General features: G+C 51.6%; 1 protein-coding gene across 1 annotated transcript in view; it reads right to left on the reverse strand.

The window, feature by feature from the left end:
- TRAPPC8 (trafficking protein particle complex subunit 8) overlaps positions 1–17,030 on the reverse strand; it is a 56,210-nt gene that overhangs the window by 32,418 nt on the left and 6,762 nt on the right. The window contains 12 exon segments of the mRNA XM_078613783.1: positions 467–575; positions 1,803–2,027; positions 2,727–2,858; positions 4,812–4,917; positions 7,920–8,020; positions 9,627–9,777; positions 11,374–11,489; positions 12,386–12,756; positions 13,403–13,490; positions 13,757–13,913; positions 15,014–15,188; positions 15,777–15,866. Of these exon segments, the coding sequence (XP_078469909.1) occupies positions 467–575; positions 1,803–2,027; positions 2,727–2,858; positions 4,812–4,917; positions 7,920–8,020; positions 9,627–9,777; positions 11,374–11,489; positions 12,386–12,756; positions 13,403–13,490; positions 13,757–13,913; positions 15,014–15,188; positions 15,777–15,866 (1,821 nt within the window).

The following is a 17,030-nucleotide window of genomic DNA, read 5'->3' on the forward strand; positions in this document are numbered from 1 at the left end:
TCGTACTCAAAGTGTGATGAGTTTACTCTCCGCCACACCGGTGTGCTGAAGTAATAGCTAATTGTCACTTTTTGTTCAGGTGACAAACCTTACCAAGATGGCAGCCTTCACGCGGCTCACATTCGTCGTGATTACTCACTCTTTGTCAAGTGAGAAATCACGACGATTGACATCAACGCGGCGACCGAACATCGATCATCGACCTCCCCGTCTCCAAAGCAACAACAAACACCTTTAACACGTAGGCTTTCGCGACCAATATAAACACCTAAGCAATTGGCTGTGTCGGGCGGTGGTGGGTTTAACGACACATTAAAAATTCACGTGACCTAACCCTAAAAATATCCTTTATTATTATCGTCACACGTGTGTGCCCGTGTGCCTGTGTTCGCGTGCGCCTTTTTTTCTCGCGCGTGTGTGCTCCCGCCGTGCCGTGCGTAGCGCGGCGACGCCATGGAGGCCTCACCCTGCGCGGGTTTGTGGTCGTGGCCGAGGAAGAGACGCGTGGCGGCGCTGTCGACGTACGGCAGGGGCAGCTGCGGGAGCGGGTCCTCCGGTCCCGCGCCGCTCACGTGCTATGCACGCGCAAACACACGGCGGCACAACGCAGCGTCTCGCTTACGGACACAAATGTATGAACGTACATGGGATTAACTTCTTTCTCATCGTACGTAGCTAACCGTGGTAATCGGAGGTGCGGGGGAAGGACAACAAACTAAATACAAAAGCATGCGGAGCGTAATTTTTGTTATGCTTCATACACATCGCAGTATTAACCAGGGCGACCATTGGGCTCAAACCACGAACCTCTGCAACTCCCCGCTTTGGCCACATCACCCCCCCAGTTATGTCACAGCGAAATAATAACGCAGTTACACAAACGGCAAAAAAAAAACTATCGGCTTATGTTACACAATGCGTTATGTCACCGTGACATACAACAACACTGAAATGAAACACGGAGCAAACCAAAGACCAGATTGCTTCTTATACTAAGCGACGTCCCGGTGCGATATCATGTACACGGGTACATATACAGGACATATACACGGCTCGCACACACGAGGAGCATAAACTCAGGAGTTTATGGATGCGAGCTGCGACTAAAACGACCTGTGCGCGGCCTGATTACAATTATAATTCTGTGTCTGTTCCCTCCTACAGATGGAACAGATGTCCTGCCTTCTTCTGGTGAGCCAGGGGTACGGCAACCTCCTCGACGCCCGTAGGAAGGGAGTCTCACAACATGTGTGTGTGACCCACCAACCCTTGTTGCTGCCTTCTCAGTGCTGTGTTACAGGCAGCCAAGTGCGGCGTAGTGCTGGATTACAGGCAGCCACGTGCAGCGTACCTTGTACACGTAGAGATACTCGCGCAGTCTCTCACGCCCGTGCACCTTGTACACGTAGAGATACTCGCGCAGTCTCTCACGCCCGCGTACCTTGTACACGTAGAGATACTCGCGCAGTCTCTCACGCCCGCGTACCTTGTACACGTAGAGATACTCGCGCAGTCTCTCACGCCCGCGTACCTTGTACACGTAGAGATACTCGCGCAGTCTCTCACGCCCGCGTACCTTGTACACGTAGAGATACTCGCGCAGTCTCTCACGCCCGCGTACCTTGTACACGTAGAGATACTCGTACCGTGTCTCACGCCCGCGTACCTTGTACACGTAGAGATACTCGCGCAGTCTCTCACGCCCGTGTACCTTGTACACGTAGAGATACTCGTGCCGTGTCTCACGCCCGCGTACCTTGTACACGTAGAGATACTCGTGCCATGTCTCACAGCCCGCGTACCTTGTACACGTAGAGATACTCGCGCAGGAACGCGGCCTGCTGGATGGGCGACTGCCGGCTCTCATTGATGAGGATGTGGCGGAACGCCGACACGGAGTTGTCGAGCTGCCGCAGGGTGAAGGACTGCCGCCCGATGGTCAAATTGATGTGGTCCTCGGCCAGCGACCAGCCCTTGCCCTTGTAGACCTGCAGTGCCTGGCTGTAGCAGCGCAGGGAGTGCTTCCTCTGCGACGGAAGGGGGAAGGCCATGAGCCACAGTGGCGAATTTACGGTTCGGTCATCGCTCCAATCACCACGTGTTCGCGAAATACCCCTTATTTCCATGAACATGTCTTTTGCCCGTTTACGGCTTCTCATATTATTTTTTTGGGTGCTCAATAATTCTTGTTAACGCTGCTGAAATTATGCAATCCCAGTGCTTTTTTGATGGGATATGTCAATTTTTTTTTTTTACAACGGAGCGACAGATATATGAAGGCGATGTTATTTTCCGCTGAATGATTTGGTCATTTCTATCATGTACCCAAATGAGCTAAAGACTCCCCCCGTAAGCCTCCGGTAAATCCCGCAACGTCCGTGTGGCTGTCTCCAATGCTCTGGATTACAGGCCCACGTGCGTGGCATCCACAGAGATGACTAAATTACACTATAAACTATTTGAATTTTACCAGGTAAGGCCAACTGGGCTATATAGTGGTTTTTCAGAAGCGGCCTGGCTATCACAAACGATAACTCAACAAAGTGGCTTATCATCTGCAAATATATAGCAACCTGGAAAAAAATCCACACAATCACGGGGACAAAGACATGTAAACTACAAATTTACAGGCTTCAGGGTTCGGGATCGAAACCACGACCTCCTGCATACCAGGCAAGGAAGTTAACATCTCCTAGCCACCGCGGCGAGAGATGAGAGAGGCTCACCTGACTGGCTTTGCTGTAGCGGTGTCCCGCCAGGATCATGTGGAAGGCAAACTTGCGCGCGAGCGGGACCCTCATGTTGATGAAGCAGTGAGCCGCCTGCTCCAGAAAAAGGGCCGAACGGAGGTCCGAGTCCTGGGCCACACGATGAAGAGAAAGAGAGAAACCTCGGTTGCAAACGCGGCCTCCCCGCTGGCCTACGTGAAATACTGCAACCAAGAACAACAATAATAATAATAATCACGATCGTGACTTTCAATCGACGAATTGGCCTCGCCGTAGCGCGTTCGCCGCTTGTTGCAAACTTTCGTGGTTCGATTCTGGTGTGCCGCTATAAGCTTCACAGCGGAAGTTCAATATATCCCGTAACGTCGTACAAACACGGGTAGGCCCACTGCACGCTGGCGTCATGGTACGGCATTAGCAAAAAATAAACAAACATTTACCTGAAAAACTGTTCAATTTGGATTACACACAGCAGCAATTATGAGCCTCCACTGGCAGACTAATATGCTTCTAGATTTGAAGCTTTCGTGACTGCAAGGATTCATACTCTTAGTTCTTTCGGTAAAGTCACGTAGGTAAAAAATGAAATTAAAATTAATAAAAAATAAAAACAATAAAATCACGTTTCGGAGGCAACACAAGCTTCAGGTGAAACTGTCACTGTGAAAGTTTCACCTGAAGACGGAAGCTTGTGTTGCCTCCGAAACGTCGTGATTTTATTGTTTTATTTTGTATTAATTTTAATTTCATTTTTTACCTACGTGACTTTACCGAAAGACTAATATGCCTCAGGTCACTCTTGCAAATAGGAAAATCCCTGGTCTCTTCGAATTCTCAGTTGGTTAAACAAAGTTAACTAAACCACTGCTCGCGTGGGTTTTCTCCAGGCTCTCCAGTTTCCTCACACACGCTGAACATTTAATTGATCCAAAATCCCATTCCAGGACTATAATAAATAAGAATGGCATGAACAACAAACGTGCTAAAGTACGATTATTAACATCATCAATCAACAACACCAATCAGCATCATGCTTCCAAGGGGAACTAGTATGGTAGGGTACAGCACTGGTGCATCATCATAATTAGTCACGAAAGTTTTTTTGGGTTAGACAGTGAAAATATAAATGTGTCGTTAACCCGCCACCTCCGCCACCACCGCTGTTGCAATAATGAGGAACTGATGTTTGAGTTATAATCGTCAATGAATTAGCCTGCCTGCGGCGCCCGAGAGCGGAAAACCCAAGGCGGCGTTTGAAGTGACGCGCAGTCGGGGCACGGAGCTCTACAGATAATTGCTCCGGCAGAAGAGGTGGAGTTAACTTGATGAACGTCACCGTTTCTGACAGATGATGAACGACAGGGCATCTTTGCGAAGGAGCGCGCATTGCCGAGATCAAGAAGGGCGTTAAATAATACGGGAAACAAAAATGTAACCAAGTGGAGGGGAGGGGGACACGGGCCAAAGCCTTGGCCGGCGATCTCGGTTCAGACGCCAATCCGTGATAAATCTCCACTTGACATGGGCCTGTCAGGTGAGCGGTGACGTGGGCGAGTACGCGGGTCTCTCTCGCAAAGCAGCCTGTAGCTGAACGTTACCTATACACGTCACCAAGTACTACCCACACGCACCACCAAATACTACCCACCCCGTGCCACCACATACTACCCCCCCCACCTCGTGCCAGCCAATACTATACATCCACACCACTAAATACTATCCACTCGTGCCAAAAAATACTACTAACGCGCGCCACCAAATATGACCCACCCGCACCACTGATAACTACTCACTCATGCCCCCAAATACTACCCACACGCGCCACAAAATACTACCCACCCTCGCCAACAAATATCCACCTGTGCCACCAAATATTACCCATCCACGCCCCCAAATACTACCCACTCGCGCCAAAAAATACTACCCACACGCACCACAAAATCCGAACCACTCGTTCTCAGCCTGAGCTGGAAAGCGTCCAAGAGATGCCAGGGAATGGGAGAGGTAGGTCAGGGTAAGGGGGGGGGGGCACAGAGCTCTTCACATCACGGTGATGACGACGTGAGCAGCGGTGACCGTTACCTCGCTGATCAACCGAATGAGCATGGAGGCCGCGTCCGAGAACGTCCCCTTGCTCTTGAGGATCTCCACGGCGAGCATCGTGCAGCGCTCGGCCAGGGCTCCGTTCCTGGGGGGCCGGGGGAGGAGAAGGGGGAGGCACAAGCGGTCAGGTGGCAAGGGACCCTACCGCCGTGTGACGGTCGGCACGCTGGACATGCTTTGCGCAGCACACGTGATCGGAGGCTAATACGGAGATATATGTAACATTGGTCGTGAGTCGACGTATAAAATGAAACATTTAAATACCTTCGCAGCAGTATGATGAAAACATACTTCAATACTTCGGCAGTAGAAATATGATAACCATGATGATGAAAGTGAACATGTTTCAAAACATCAATCCAGCTGCAAGTTGATTTCGTGTGTATGTACAACTTTTTCCGCGCCGCACGTAGCTAACCGCGCTAATCGGAGGTGTGGGGATAACGTCGTGGGCAGAAGGCAGCGCGGAAAAATCTATCGCTGGACAGTCGTTTAAACGCTCCCAAACTCTACGCTCTCCGGCTTCAGAAACCCGCACTGACCAACTCGGTGAAGTATGGTCAAGTAAGGCCCGACACGGCCATCCACAATGTGGGAAGGACCTTGACCAGTGTCGCGCGTGTGACGGCCTTCCCAAGGCATGCGGGTTTCGTAGGGCTCACAAAAGGCCCTAATCCAGCAGTGGATTGATAATGACGTGCTGTACATTTGCAAGCTGCCATGGGGAAGGTGCCGTGGTGGAACGGCGAGCGCCCTGGACCCGCAATCCAAAGGTCGCCGGTTCTAATCCATCTCCCTAGCACGGCAGTGGAAAACAGCAGTGCGAGTTTCTTAATTTCCCTCCGCCACCTCTGCCCACTCAAGCCTTTTTACACCTGATGAAGGAAGCTTGTGTTGCCTCCGAAACGTCGTGATTTAATTGATTTATTTTAATTTATTATTATTTTATTTGTATTATTTTTTACCTACGTGACTTTACCGAAAAAACCTAAGTGTACCGTATAAACGAGTTCACTGCGGTTAGTTTGCTTGATGGCAAGCCGTGCGTTGGGGGGGGAACGGTTGCCTACGCAACTCAAACAACGGATCATCGACTAAATGACTGTACTCTGTGCTCCTTCAGGAGAAAAATATCACAACTACACAAACTCTGTCTCAATGAGGCCATCTTATAGTGGCTGGTAGGCCTCGACTTTGGTATTTGCTCCTGAACATATTGCGATGCTCAATAATATAATCTAAACTTCACCTGCAATTTTCTACGGTCTAAAAGCAAGGCAATTCAGCGGTGTGACTCAAAGGTCAGAGACACTGAGCCTACATGCACCTCTCGTGTTCCTCTGGGATCGAACGCAGGTTTCAGTGACCCGTGATAAAAAAAAATGGTTCTTAAGCGGAGTAGCTAAGCGTCCTATGAATGCAAATCCTCACCGTTATCATTCCTGGGACAAGCATCCATGACGTTAAGCCAAGAGTTATCGCAGCTGGACGTGACATGGGCGAGAGCCAGATTCTATCTGCTTTTGTTGCGGCAGTGGCCGCAGGCTGACATTAATAAAGCCTGAGTAATAAAACCGAAGAGGCCTTCAGATTCGGTGATTTACCATCGGCATTGGGTCGTGCCTTGGTATTTCTCCATTACTTTTATTAGATTATCATTACTATTATGGTATCTTGCACCTTCACGTGAACAAAAATGTTGCAGAATTATTTTTTGCTTAATCTCCCGGACTATCGTGCCAAATCAGATCACATTGAATTTGCAGGTTTTTTTTTCTTGCCCTAAAGTTATTATGATTAAGGTTGTTGTATTAACGGTGGGCACGTTTACAAATAACACACCCTGCTGTGCATGCAGCAGAATAACGTGCAGCCTTCACCCAGCAGAGCATTAACAAAGGGCTGTACATTGTTACAAGCGTGTTTCAAGAAGCACGGCACGCTAAACCGCTGTGCCACTGCTCCTCCCGGTACCCTGCACCACGTGACACTGCCCTGCACCACAACGACCACCACCACCACCACCACGAGCACAACCGCAAACCACTCTCCGCACACTGACGTAAAGCACACGTCATGCAACACGTGCATATGGACAAAACACGTGCACCTCCTTCTAAAAGGGTTCTTCAGAGCTACAAATTGTAAAGGAACTTCGGTCAGCAGTGACGAGCAAGTCATTTCAGGCCCACACTTTTACCCTATTTTAAGAAACCTATTTAAGTCATCAGCCATGTAAGGTGGCTCACGTTATTAGAGGCATTAGCACCGAAACTTTGCCACATCTCCAGTGACAGAGAATATTACCGGGAGAAAATATTAAACATCACACATTTGACGGCGGCATTATAACGTTCACTGGGAATGACCTACAGAAAATGTCAGGATAAGTGAATCAAGACTGCTGCAAAGTTGGGCTCAGGTAATTAGATTTAACAAAAGTTCAACGCACAGTTGGAGGCAGCCGCACAAGGGGCACAACAGTTGGAAACACGGTTGACTCTTGTTACCTAGGACGGCTATTATAGGTGGACAATAGGAGTTTGCGGTGCTTTTGGAAAGCTGAACTTAGATATGAAAAGTAACGTACCAATGTGCCCAAAGAGGAGAGCTTTTAATTACGAGCCACCTGTATCTGGCTCAGGAGCCAGCAAGCAAGGCCAGATGTGAAGGTAATGGCTCGTTCATTGTGTACGACATCACTCGGCATACTGCGAGGACACCGCGTCACCGCGTCGTCACCTACACGTGGTGGCGTGCGATGTCAGCGGCACGGCCCGGCTTCCGCTGTGGAAAAACAACGAGTTTGGGGAGCCGCGCGTATTCCCCTACGCTGGGCCTATCAGGCTTGGTGCTCACTACCCAGCAAAATTGCGTTCCGAGAACAATAGAAATGTATTTCGAACACTTCTCAAAATCGTATCATTTCAACCCACCTTGCAATTCTTAAACTCAGAATTAATAATGTGCTGCAAGAAGGCTTCTCCAAAGACGTGCTGTGCCGTACCGGCTCGGCACAGCTTGGTAGCGCAGTGGAAAAAGGGGGTACACGGTTAACCCAGGACACGCACACGGGCGTTGCTTCACCTGCAGTTGTCTTTGTAGGTCTGGATGGCCTTCTCCATGTAGTGCGCCGGGTACTGCCTCTGTGCGCTGGGCTGCAGGAACACCGACAGCGCCGCCATCTCCTGCGGGGGAGAGAGGGGGCCGGTGAAAGGGTGGCGGCGCACGTTGGTGCGTGCGGGCGCCGGAACGTTCCTCCGGAGAAAATAAGCGGCGCTCGCAGCGGTTTGGCGGAACGGCAGAGGCTCGCGAAAACACCGCCGCGGTCCACGGTTCCGCTTGGCCAATCCTCGCAGAGATTTCGAATGAAAAATTTGCTCGTTGTGCACTGCAATGAGCCTTTGCCACTTGGTGGGGAAGTCAACCGCGGCTTAGTTTATTTTGCATGTAAACCACAGGAGAAACAGGATGAGTCTCATTTGCAAGTGTGACTATGGTCACCAAAAATTACAAAGCAAAACTAATAAAACGATAGGTAAATGTCGATATTTGATGGACAGTACACCCACAACAGATATGTTCATTTGAACCACTAAAATGTCCATCACATGGGTCACACACATAGGAAGATGAAGATCCCAGAATAGCCTCTAACAGACAGATGGGGCAAGTGCAGTTAGTGAGCGGTACCTACGAAGGCCTGCACAGCACATGAGGGGGTGGGTGACCAACACCATGCCCAGCCGCATTTGTATCCCTCGCGCTTTGTTTCGCGTGTACACACCGCACCTCCGATTAGCTCGGCGGGCTACGTACGGTGCGAAAGAAGTTCAACATACATGTATATATACGTCACAAGGTACTCGTTTAAGGAAGAGTCGAACTCGGAGAGGCCCAGGACTAGTACAGATAATCGTCACTGGTGTTGGCTTGTGAGCGAGAATTAGACTCCGCTCCCCAACAAATATACACACACACACAACCTATATTTCTATTAATACTCTGCATGATATTGGACACGCATGTAAACACAAGGCCTAGAATTTGAATCAGTACTCTCTAAAAATACACGGACCAAACGTTTGCAGAGAGACAGGAGGACTCCGTTAATTGAATGAGTGCTCTGTATGGCACGCTGGACACGCACACATAAGAAATCTATCTTAATTTTAATTAACGCTCTACATCACATGGGACACACACACAGACAAGACTTTTGCCAATTTCAATCAGCGTTCACTATCCAACGTGGGATACGCACGTGTGTACATATACACACACAAGCCCTATATCTTAATTTGAATCGGTACTTCTCCAAGTCATGTGGGAAGGACACAAAAGCAAGTGATGTAAATTTAATAAAATCAGCTCTCTCTAAGGTCCGCACACGCATACATACACATCACCCATCTATTTTAATCAGCACGAACACATATCACATGCAACAATCGATTAGACACGCACATAATCCTAATTTAAATTTGCACTCTCTGCATCACATGGGACACACCAAGACCCCCCACCCCCGTATTAGCCTCTTTAAGCTGTTGGGGCAAGTGCTGTTAGTGAGCGCCTATTAAGGCTGGCACAGCACATGAGGTGGTGGGTTCTCAACACCACACTCGGCCGCCTTTGTCTCCCCAGTGGCGATGTATATACACACCGCACCAGCTAGGAGGGAGCCAGGAACCGGCTCAGATAATCGTCACCGGTGTTGTTCATGAGTGGAGTGCCCTAACCGAGGTTTCGTGGAAATAAAATGTGGCGGGGGGAAAAAAAAAGTCAACGTACCAGTGCCCCGGCCATGTAGAGCCAAGCCTGTTCTCCCTCAAAGTCCTTCTTGGCCGTGTGGTAGCAGTTGTACGCCAGGTCGTACAGCTGCACCAGGAAGCACAGGTCTGCCATCTTTCGCACCTGAAGTTCAGGAGCCTCTGCTGTATACCTGCACATGCGCACGTACACATAAACTAAACTTTATTTTTTTTTACCAGGTAAGGGCCACCGAGTTGTAAAGCTCTTTTTTGGAAGCGATCTGGCTATACAAATGATAGCTCAACGAAGTGGCTTGTCACATGGAAAGTTATAGCAGCCAAATACCAGGAAGTCGGAGAACAATCGACGCGACCACGGGGAGAACATGCAAATTCCAAATATATAAGCATCAGGGTCGGAATCGATCCCACGACCTACATACCAGGCGAGGTAGTTAACATCTCGCCACGGCGTTACCTCAGCTGAAGAATAAAGACAAAGAAGACACCCTCGTGTAGCCTACACACAGACTGTGGGGACAAGTGCTGTTAGCGAGCACTTATAAAGGTCAGCACGGCGCACAAAGAGGCTGGTGTGACCAGAACCACACTTGGCGATCTTTGTCTTCCGATTGCCGATTATAACACACCAGCACCGGGAACTCAGTGAAGTGTTTGTCGACCCAAGGGAGGCCCAAGACCGGATCAGAGAGATGCTACTGATGTTAGCCGTGGCCGGGAAGTGTAAATAAGCGTAGGAGCGGTGGGCGCAGTCAGAAGCAAGTTGCACGTTGAATCTGGTGGCCCGAGGTCGATCGACGGACATTGCTAACAACGGTTGCGGGTGATGTTTTGACAGAGAAATGGTTTATTATACAAAGTGAGAACTTGAGCCTGTTGGGGCTTGTTTACCAGGCTGAGTTGTGACCATCAATTAAACATAATAAAGGATTATTATGAATAATATTGATCGCGAAAGCCTACGCGTTAAACTGACCATCAATTAAACTCCACAAAAGCTTTCACAACCACGGCTAGGATTCATAATTGGTTTCCGATTGCTTATATTGTGTCAATTTGTTTTTAACGCTAACCCTACACGACCCGACGGAGCCAATCAAATCAAGTTGTCGCATGGGCGAATATTGTGTCAGCGGGGCACAGAAGCCCACGGGGGAGTGGGTGGGTGGGAGGGAGGGTGGGAGAGAGGGTGTGGGAGGGAGGGAGGGTGGGTGGGAGGGGGTGTGGGAGGGAGGGAGGGTGGGAGAGAGGGTGGGTGTGTGGGAGGGGGTGTGAGAGGGAGGGTGGGTGGGAGGGGGTGTGGGAGGGAGGGGGTGTGGGGGGAGGGTGGGTGGGTGGGAGGGAGGGGGTGTGGGGGGAGGGTGGGTGGGTGGGAGGGAGGGGGTGTGGGGGGAGGGTGGGTGGGTGGGAGGGAGGGGGTGTGGGGGGAGGGTGGGTGGGTGGGAGGGAGGGGGTGTGGGGGGAGGGTGGGTGGGTGGGAGGGAGGGGGTGTGGGGGGAGGGTGGGTGGGTGGGAGGGAGGGGGTGTGGGGGGAGGGTGGGTGGGTGGGAGGGAGGGGGTGTGGGGGGAGGGTGGGTGGGTGGGTGGGAGGGAGGGGGTGTGGGGGGAGGGTGGGTGGGTGGGAGGGAGGGTGTGAGGGAGGGGGTGTGGGAGGGTGGGAGGGAGGGAGGGTGGGTGGGAGGGGGTGTGGGAGGGTGGGAGGGAGGGAGGGTGGGTGGGAGGGAGGGTGGGTGGGAGGGAGGAGGTGTGGGAACAGCTCTGCTCACAGGAGGCCCGTGGTGTTCTTGCTCTCTGCCACGGCTCTCTCGGGGGTCTTGGCACCGCCAAACCACTTCTTGGTGGCGCTGAAGAGCGAGCGGCTCAGTCCCTTGCGTGACACCAGCTGTCGTGCGCACGCACACAGGCAAACGTGCAGACACATTAATTACACTGGTTAACGCACTTTTTCTGGCATAAGGTATTCCAACGGTTGTAAGGTAATTTTGTGGTGCAGATTCCAAATTTGCCTATCACATCAGGTTTTTGATATATCAAATATTGCATTTTCAATAAAAACTGCAGAAGAAAAATATTAAATAAATGTGGATAACTACATACAATGATATTATAAACACACTATCCTAAAAATACAGCACCATATTTTAACACTAAAGCAGTCACTGACTCGCAACAACTTGCAATCATAAGTGACGGAGTTAATTTCGGGTAAAATCAATGAAAACGGGTATGCCGATAGCATAAAAATTAGATGTGATAAAGCAAATCTGAGATCAAATTTGGAATCAGCACCCTGAAATTAGCTTAAAACAGTTGCAAAAGTCCAGGCCAGAAAAAAAGTTATTTTTTTGTTGACCAGTGTTATAGGCTGTTGGGGAAACTGTTGTTCGAGAACACCTATGAAAGGGCAGTACGGCGCATGAGACGGTGGTGTGGCCAGAACCACGCCTGGTCAACTTTGTCTTCCTAGTGGCGATGTTTACACACCGCACCGGGCAGAGCCATCCCTAGGGGCACGTCGAATCGGGGCGACCGCCTCGAGCCCCGCGCTTTAGCATCACCCCGCGCTTCGACGTCATGGTGCCATCAGGTGTAATACTTCCCGTTTAGTTTTAAGGCATCTGGGTGCGATTTTCCCCGGGGCCCCACACCCCGCTATGGACGGCCCTTGCACCAGGCAATTACGAGAGACCGAGTCGACCCATCCAGCAGTACGCCAACCACACACACACACGGACGGACGACACAGCTGACCCGTAACGCCGGCGGCGGTCACTTTACCTGGTCGTTGAGCTGCCGGATGCTCCTCTCCACGTGCGGTAGGAGGCCCTGCACCGTGAACTCGTGCACAAATTGCCGGATGCGCTCGTGATCGGCAAGCGTCAGACACAGGCCCCGGGGTCCTGCGGTTTGCGGGCCCCCCCCACCACCGCCGCCACCGCCGCCACCGCCGCAGCCCCCCACAGCCGCCGTGGCCAAGGGGGGTGGCCCCCCAACGCCGAGGGTACTGCGGGGGTCGGCGGGGTGCGGCTGCGAGTTGCCCACGTCGTCGGGCGCCGGCGCCCAGCCCGCCTCGTCGCCCTGTGTCGACGACGACGGCGGGGGCTGCTGCAGGGGGTGCGCCTGCAGGTCGCAGCCCTGCCCAGCGCCATCTGTTGACGGCGCAAAACGATGGTCAGCTGGCGATACGACGTGGCCAACCGCCTACAGGCCCTTTCGTCAAATCTGCTGCTGGATGAGGGCCTCCATCCCGGTTTGTCTTTGCACGAGTCACGTTTGTTATTTGATCGCACGCGACCGCATTGGTCGGTGCTGGCTGCTGCACCGCTATGTATACGCGAGTCCACTTCTTTCGTTGGGCCACGGCTCGTAGGGCTACTAAAAAATGCTTGGGAGGGCCACGTGTGGGCCACAGGCCACAAGATGCAGCACCCTGGTATTGTAACCGCACTCAAGAGGCTTTGGTTCTGTAAAAACTGCGCTCCGTTGCACTACGCTGGGTTGAACTAGGTCAGGGGTCGGCGACCTGCGGCTCCGGAGACGCACGCGGCTCTTTAAGGACGGCATCGTAACGTTTTTACTGAGGGCCACCGTCTCGTATTCACCACTTGCATTGCGGCTCTTGAAATCTTGAGTTTTTTTTACCCAATAAAAAAAAAACAGGGCTCGTCTTGTTATTTTGGTTTGCCAAGCTCTGTGCTAAGCTGGATTAAGCTGATGTAGTAAACTGGAGTATGGCTGGAAGGAAGGAGGGGGGGAGGGGGGAAGGCGGGGCACGGCAGGGGGGTGGGGCAGCACCGTGATCAGCGGTCGGGGCGGCCACCGTGACCTCGTCCTCTCCTTCCGTAAAGCTGACCACCGTCGTGCCTCCACCGTCCAGCAACCTCTGTGGTACCCGCAGCGGGAGACGCAGCGTCAGCAACAGGCAACGGCAGCGGCAACAACAGGCAACACAGTAACAAGTTAGCCATGGCCAGGAACATCGGCATCAGGAACAGCAGGAGATAACAGCAGCAGCTGAATCAACAGCAACGTGAATTTATAATCGGCTCTGATAGAGTGGCCATGACGGCGGGATACGGTGCAGAAAATTTCACACATTACATGCTGGTACCGCATAGTTCAGGCCGATGCAGAGACTGGGGCGGGTACCGCATAGTGCAGGCTGGTGCAGCGGTTCAAGTACTGGCTCCAGGGGTCTGGTATCTGCTCCTCGCCATCGCGACTGGGCTGCCTGGAGTTGATCTTGAGCAGGTGGCACGCTTGAGAGCCGTACAGCTGCTTCATGCTCTCGTACACAGACTCCGCTCTGGCAGAGAGACACAGACAACCAGGCAAGCGACAATCCATCATCATCGTCATCACAATACCTCGCAGCGGCTTTGGGTTAACCATCGAATAAAGACGGTCATCGCGTTGCACGATTTCAGATGCGCTTCTGCGGCCATCTGGAACGCTCTTCCGTCCGATATTATGAAGCCACTCAAGCTTTTAAATCTAGATTGAAAACTAATTTCTTTTTAACTGCTTTTGTGTTAAGTTTGTTGTCGTTCCCTCAAGCCGTTACCGTCCCTCACGGTCTATGCGTTTCAACATCGCAATACGGGCAACGCTCACGCAAAAGTAGGTCAAAGGTGCAAAGAAAGGATGGTGGTTGGCAAGTTTGGCCTTGCAGCGAGGCGTGAGAGAGGTATCTGCTAGCGTTTGGAGGCAGAAAAGGTATTAAAGCAATGAATATCTTTCGTAAAAAGTGGTGTTTGTGATCGAGCGAGTCACGCTTTCGTTCCCTTTCCCTTCTTGCTCCCCTTCACTGGAACAAACTCCCCACCGCACATGAAACAATCATCTTCACTAACCAGCCTCTGTTCCTCCCTTATAACCGTCTTTTCTTCTCCCGAACCCAACCTCCTACTGCTACTCCCTGCCCCCGCCCCCCAGCTATGACCAGGCCTAGCCTAACCCCTATCACTTCCCAACCCTTATAACTACCCCATATCACTCCCCCAAACCCATATCACTATCACTATCAATACCCAAACCCTTATTACTACCCCAACCTCTATCACTACTCCTATCGCTACCTCTCCAACTACCCCAACCCCTACAACTACCCCTACCATTAACCTCTCCCACATATTCTCCTGTCACCATACCTACACCGCCACTCTTTATCTCAACCAGTCACCTCACGTACAATGTAATAATAAAGCGCCTTGGAATATGGCACGATATAAATCTTGGTAACATAAGATCATGCCCGAGCAATCACGCGAGTGCTTGTCCACACGGGAGGGAGAGCGCGCGTGCGCGAGCGATCTCGACTGCTCGTCCGCACGGGAGGGAAAGCGCATTAGCGAGCGGCCTCGAGCGAGTGTTCGCGTGCGAGCGATCGAGCAGGAGTGCTCGTACCTGCGCTCGTCCCCCGTCGCCATGTCGTGCACGAGCACGTAGTACTTGAGCGTGTTGGGCGACAGCCACTTGGGCTGCGGATAGTCCCCGCTGTGCTGCACCCGGTGCTGGTCCTGGGACAGCCGCCCAAACATGTCCATGGGGTCGGCGTGAGACGACGACACCACCAGCATGCCTGGGCGCCGGCAGCAAGTCAAGGGGTGGCTGTGGTCATCGTTATGGCATCGTCATTACCACAATCTGGGTTGTTGCGAGTGTCGCATCTTCCGCCGTCCATTGTTGTCGGTGGAGGGCAATGCCCTCCAATTAGAAGCAGCAGCAATGGGTGGCAGGGTGGTGGCACAGTGGTGACACTCGTGACTTGCAGCAATAGCCGCCTGAGTTTGAATCGCTACCCGGGCTCCCTTTATGTGTGGAGTTTTGTATGCTCTCCCCCTGTTCTGCAGTGCCACAACGCAAGCAGCCGTCCTCAAGTGAAGAACAGGTCTGTCGGAAAGACAGCGTCATTCAGACGCGTCATTCAGATGCTGTCATTCAGACGCTGTCATTCCGACAGACCTGTTCTTCACCTGAGGACGGCTGCTTGCGTTGTGGCCGAAACGTCGTGATAATTATCTGATGTTTCATTTTTATTATTTTATTATTTCCCTTCCACGTGACTTTACCGAAAGAACCAAGAAGAAGTTAACAATATTAAAAAAACGGGAGTTATAAGATGCCATCGCTGCGTGGCCGTCGCACGGCGGGGCGGGTGGGAGGATACAGGCCAGGTAGTGACGCAGGAACTCGTGCTCACTCACGGGTAGCACCTGCATGAAGCTCTCGCGGTACGCTTCGTACCAGGGCGTCGTCGCTGTGAACACACGGATCACAAATGCACACACACGCACGTGTACGCAGGGACCACGCGGGCAAACGTCATCGTCGTAAATGAGCAGCGTTTGATCATCAAGATAAGCATCATCATCATGCATGCTTTTTGATATCGTCAAGAAGCATAAACCATCACGCGAACTCCGGTCATCCATCCAGCAGCGGCTTTTGGGTAGCCATCGAACAAAGACGGTCACCGCATGGCACGCTTTAAGATGCGTGGCCATCTGCAATGCTCTTCCGACCGATATTAGGAAGCTACTGAAGCTACTGTATTGCACTTTTAAATCTAGATTTAAAACTCATTTCTTTCCAAATGATTTTTGTTTTTAGGTTGTTGTCCTTCCCCCACACCTCCGATTAGCAGGGTTGGCTACGTTGGTGCAAAATATGTTCAACATACATACATGACGATCTCGCTCAAAAGAAAACAATATGAATCGGAGATAACGTCATGAATATAAAGGCGCAGTTGCAAAAACACGGACTTCAGTCGGGATACAAGGCTCCCAGCTGACCGATTGGCACAATCATCCAGGTGAAAGGTGGAAGGAATTAAAACATGAAAACTACTTGGCGGGCAAAGGGTAGGCAGGCAGCTAAGCAAGTTGATAAACAGGAAGCAATAAACCTCGCCACTTTACGACACTGCCACTGCCCCCCTCGACGAGATACAAATAAATAGTACTTCATGAAAATTCGTCATCAATTTTTGGCCACGAGCGGGAATCACACTCGGGTCGGCAGGATTGTAACGCATCAAGCCAACCAGCTGCGCCACCGCTCCAACAACAACCGTCATTCGCCAATAAGTGGCAGTGACGTTACCACGGTGCTTGTGTCAGGCTACATGCACTTTAAGGCTACATGAAGTGTCGAACGCCTGCTGGTAGGTCACGTGACAGACCCAGGTGCCATGGGTTGACGGACTGAGATGACTGGCACCGCACCCCACACACACAGACAAGACAAAGATCCTCTGTATAGCCTGTACCAGACTGTTGGGGCAAGTGCTGTTAGCGAGCACCTATGAAGGCCGGCACAGCACACGAGGGGGTGGGTGGCCAGCACCACGCCTCCCCAGTGGCGATGTTTACACATCGCACTAGGTACTCATTTGAGGCCGAGTCGACCAAGGGAAGGC

This window comes from Lampetra planeri, chromosome 42 (genome assembly GCF_965212315.1).
Source record: "Lampetra planeri chromosome 42, kcLamPlan1.2.h2, whole genome shotgun sequence".
NCBI classification, from domain to species: Eukaryota; Metazoa; Chordata; class Hyperoartia; order Petromyzontiformes; family Petromyzontidae; genus Lampetra; species Lampetra planeri.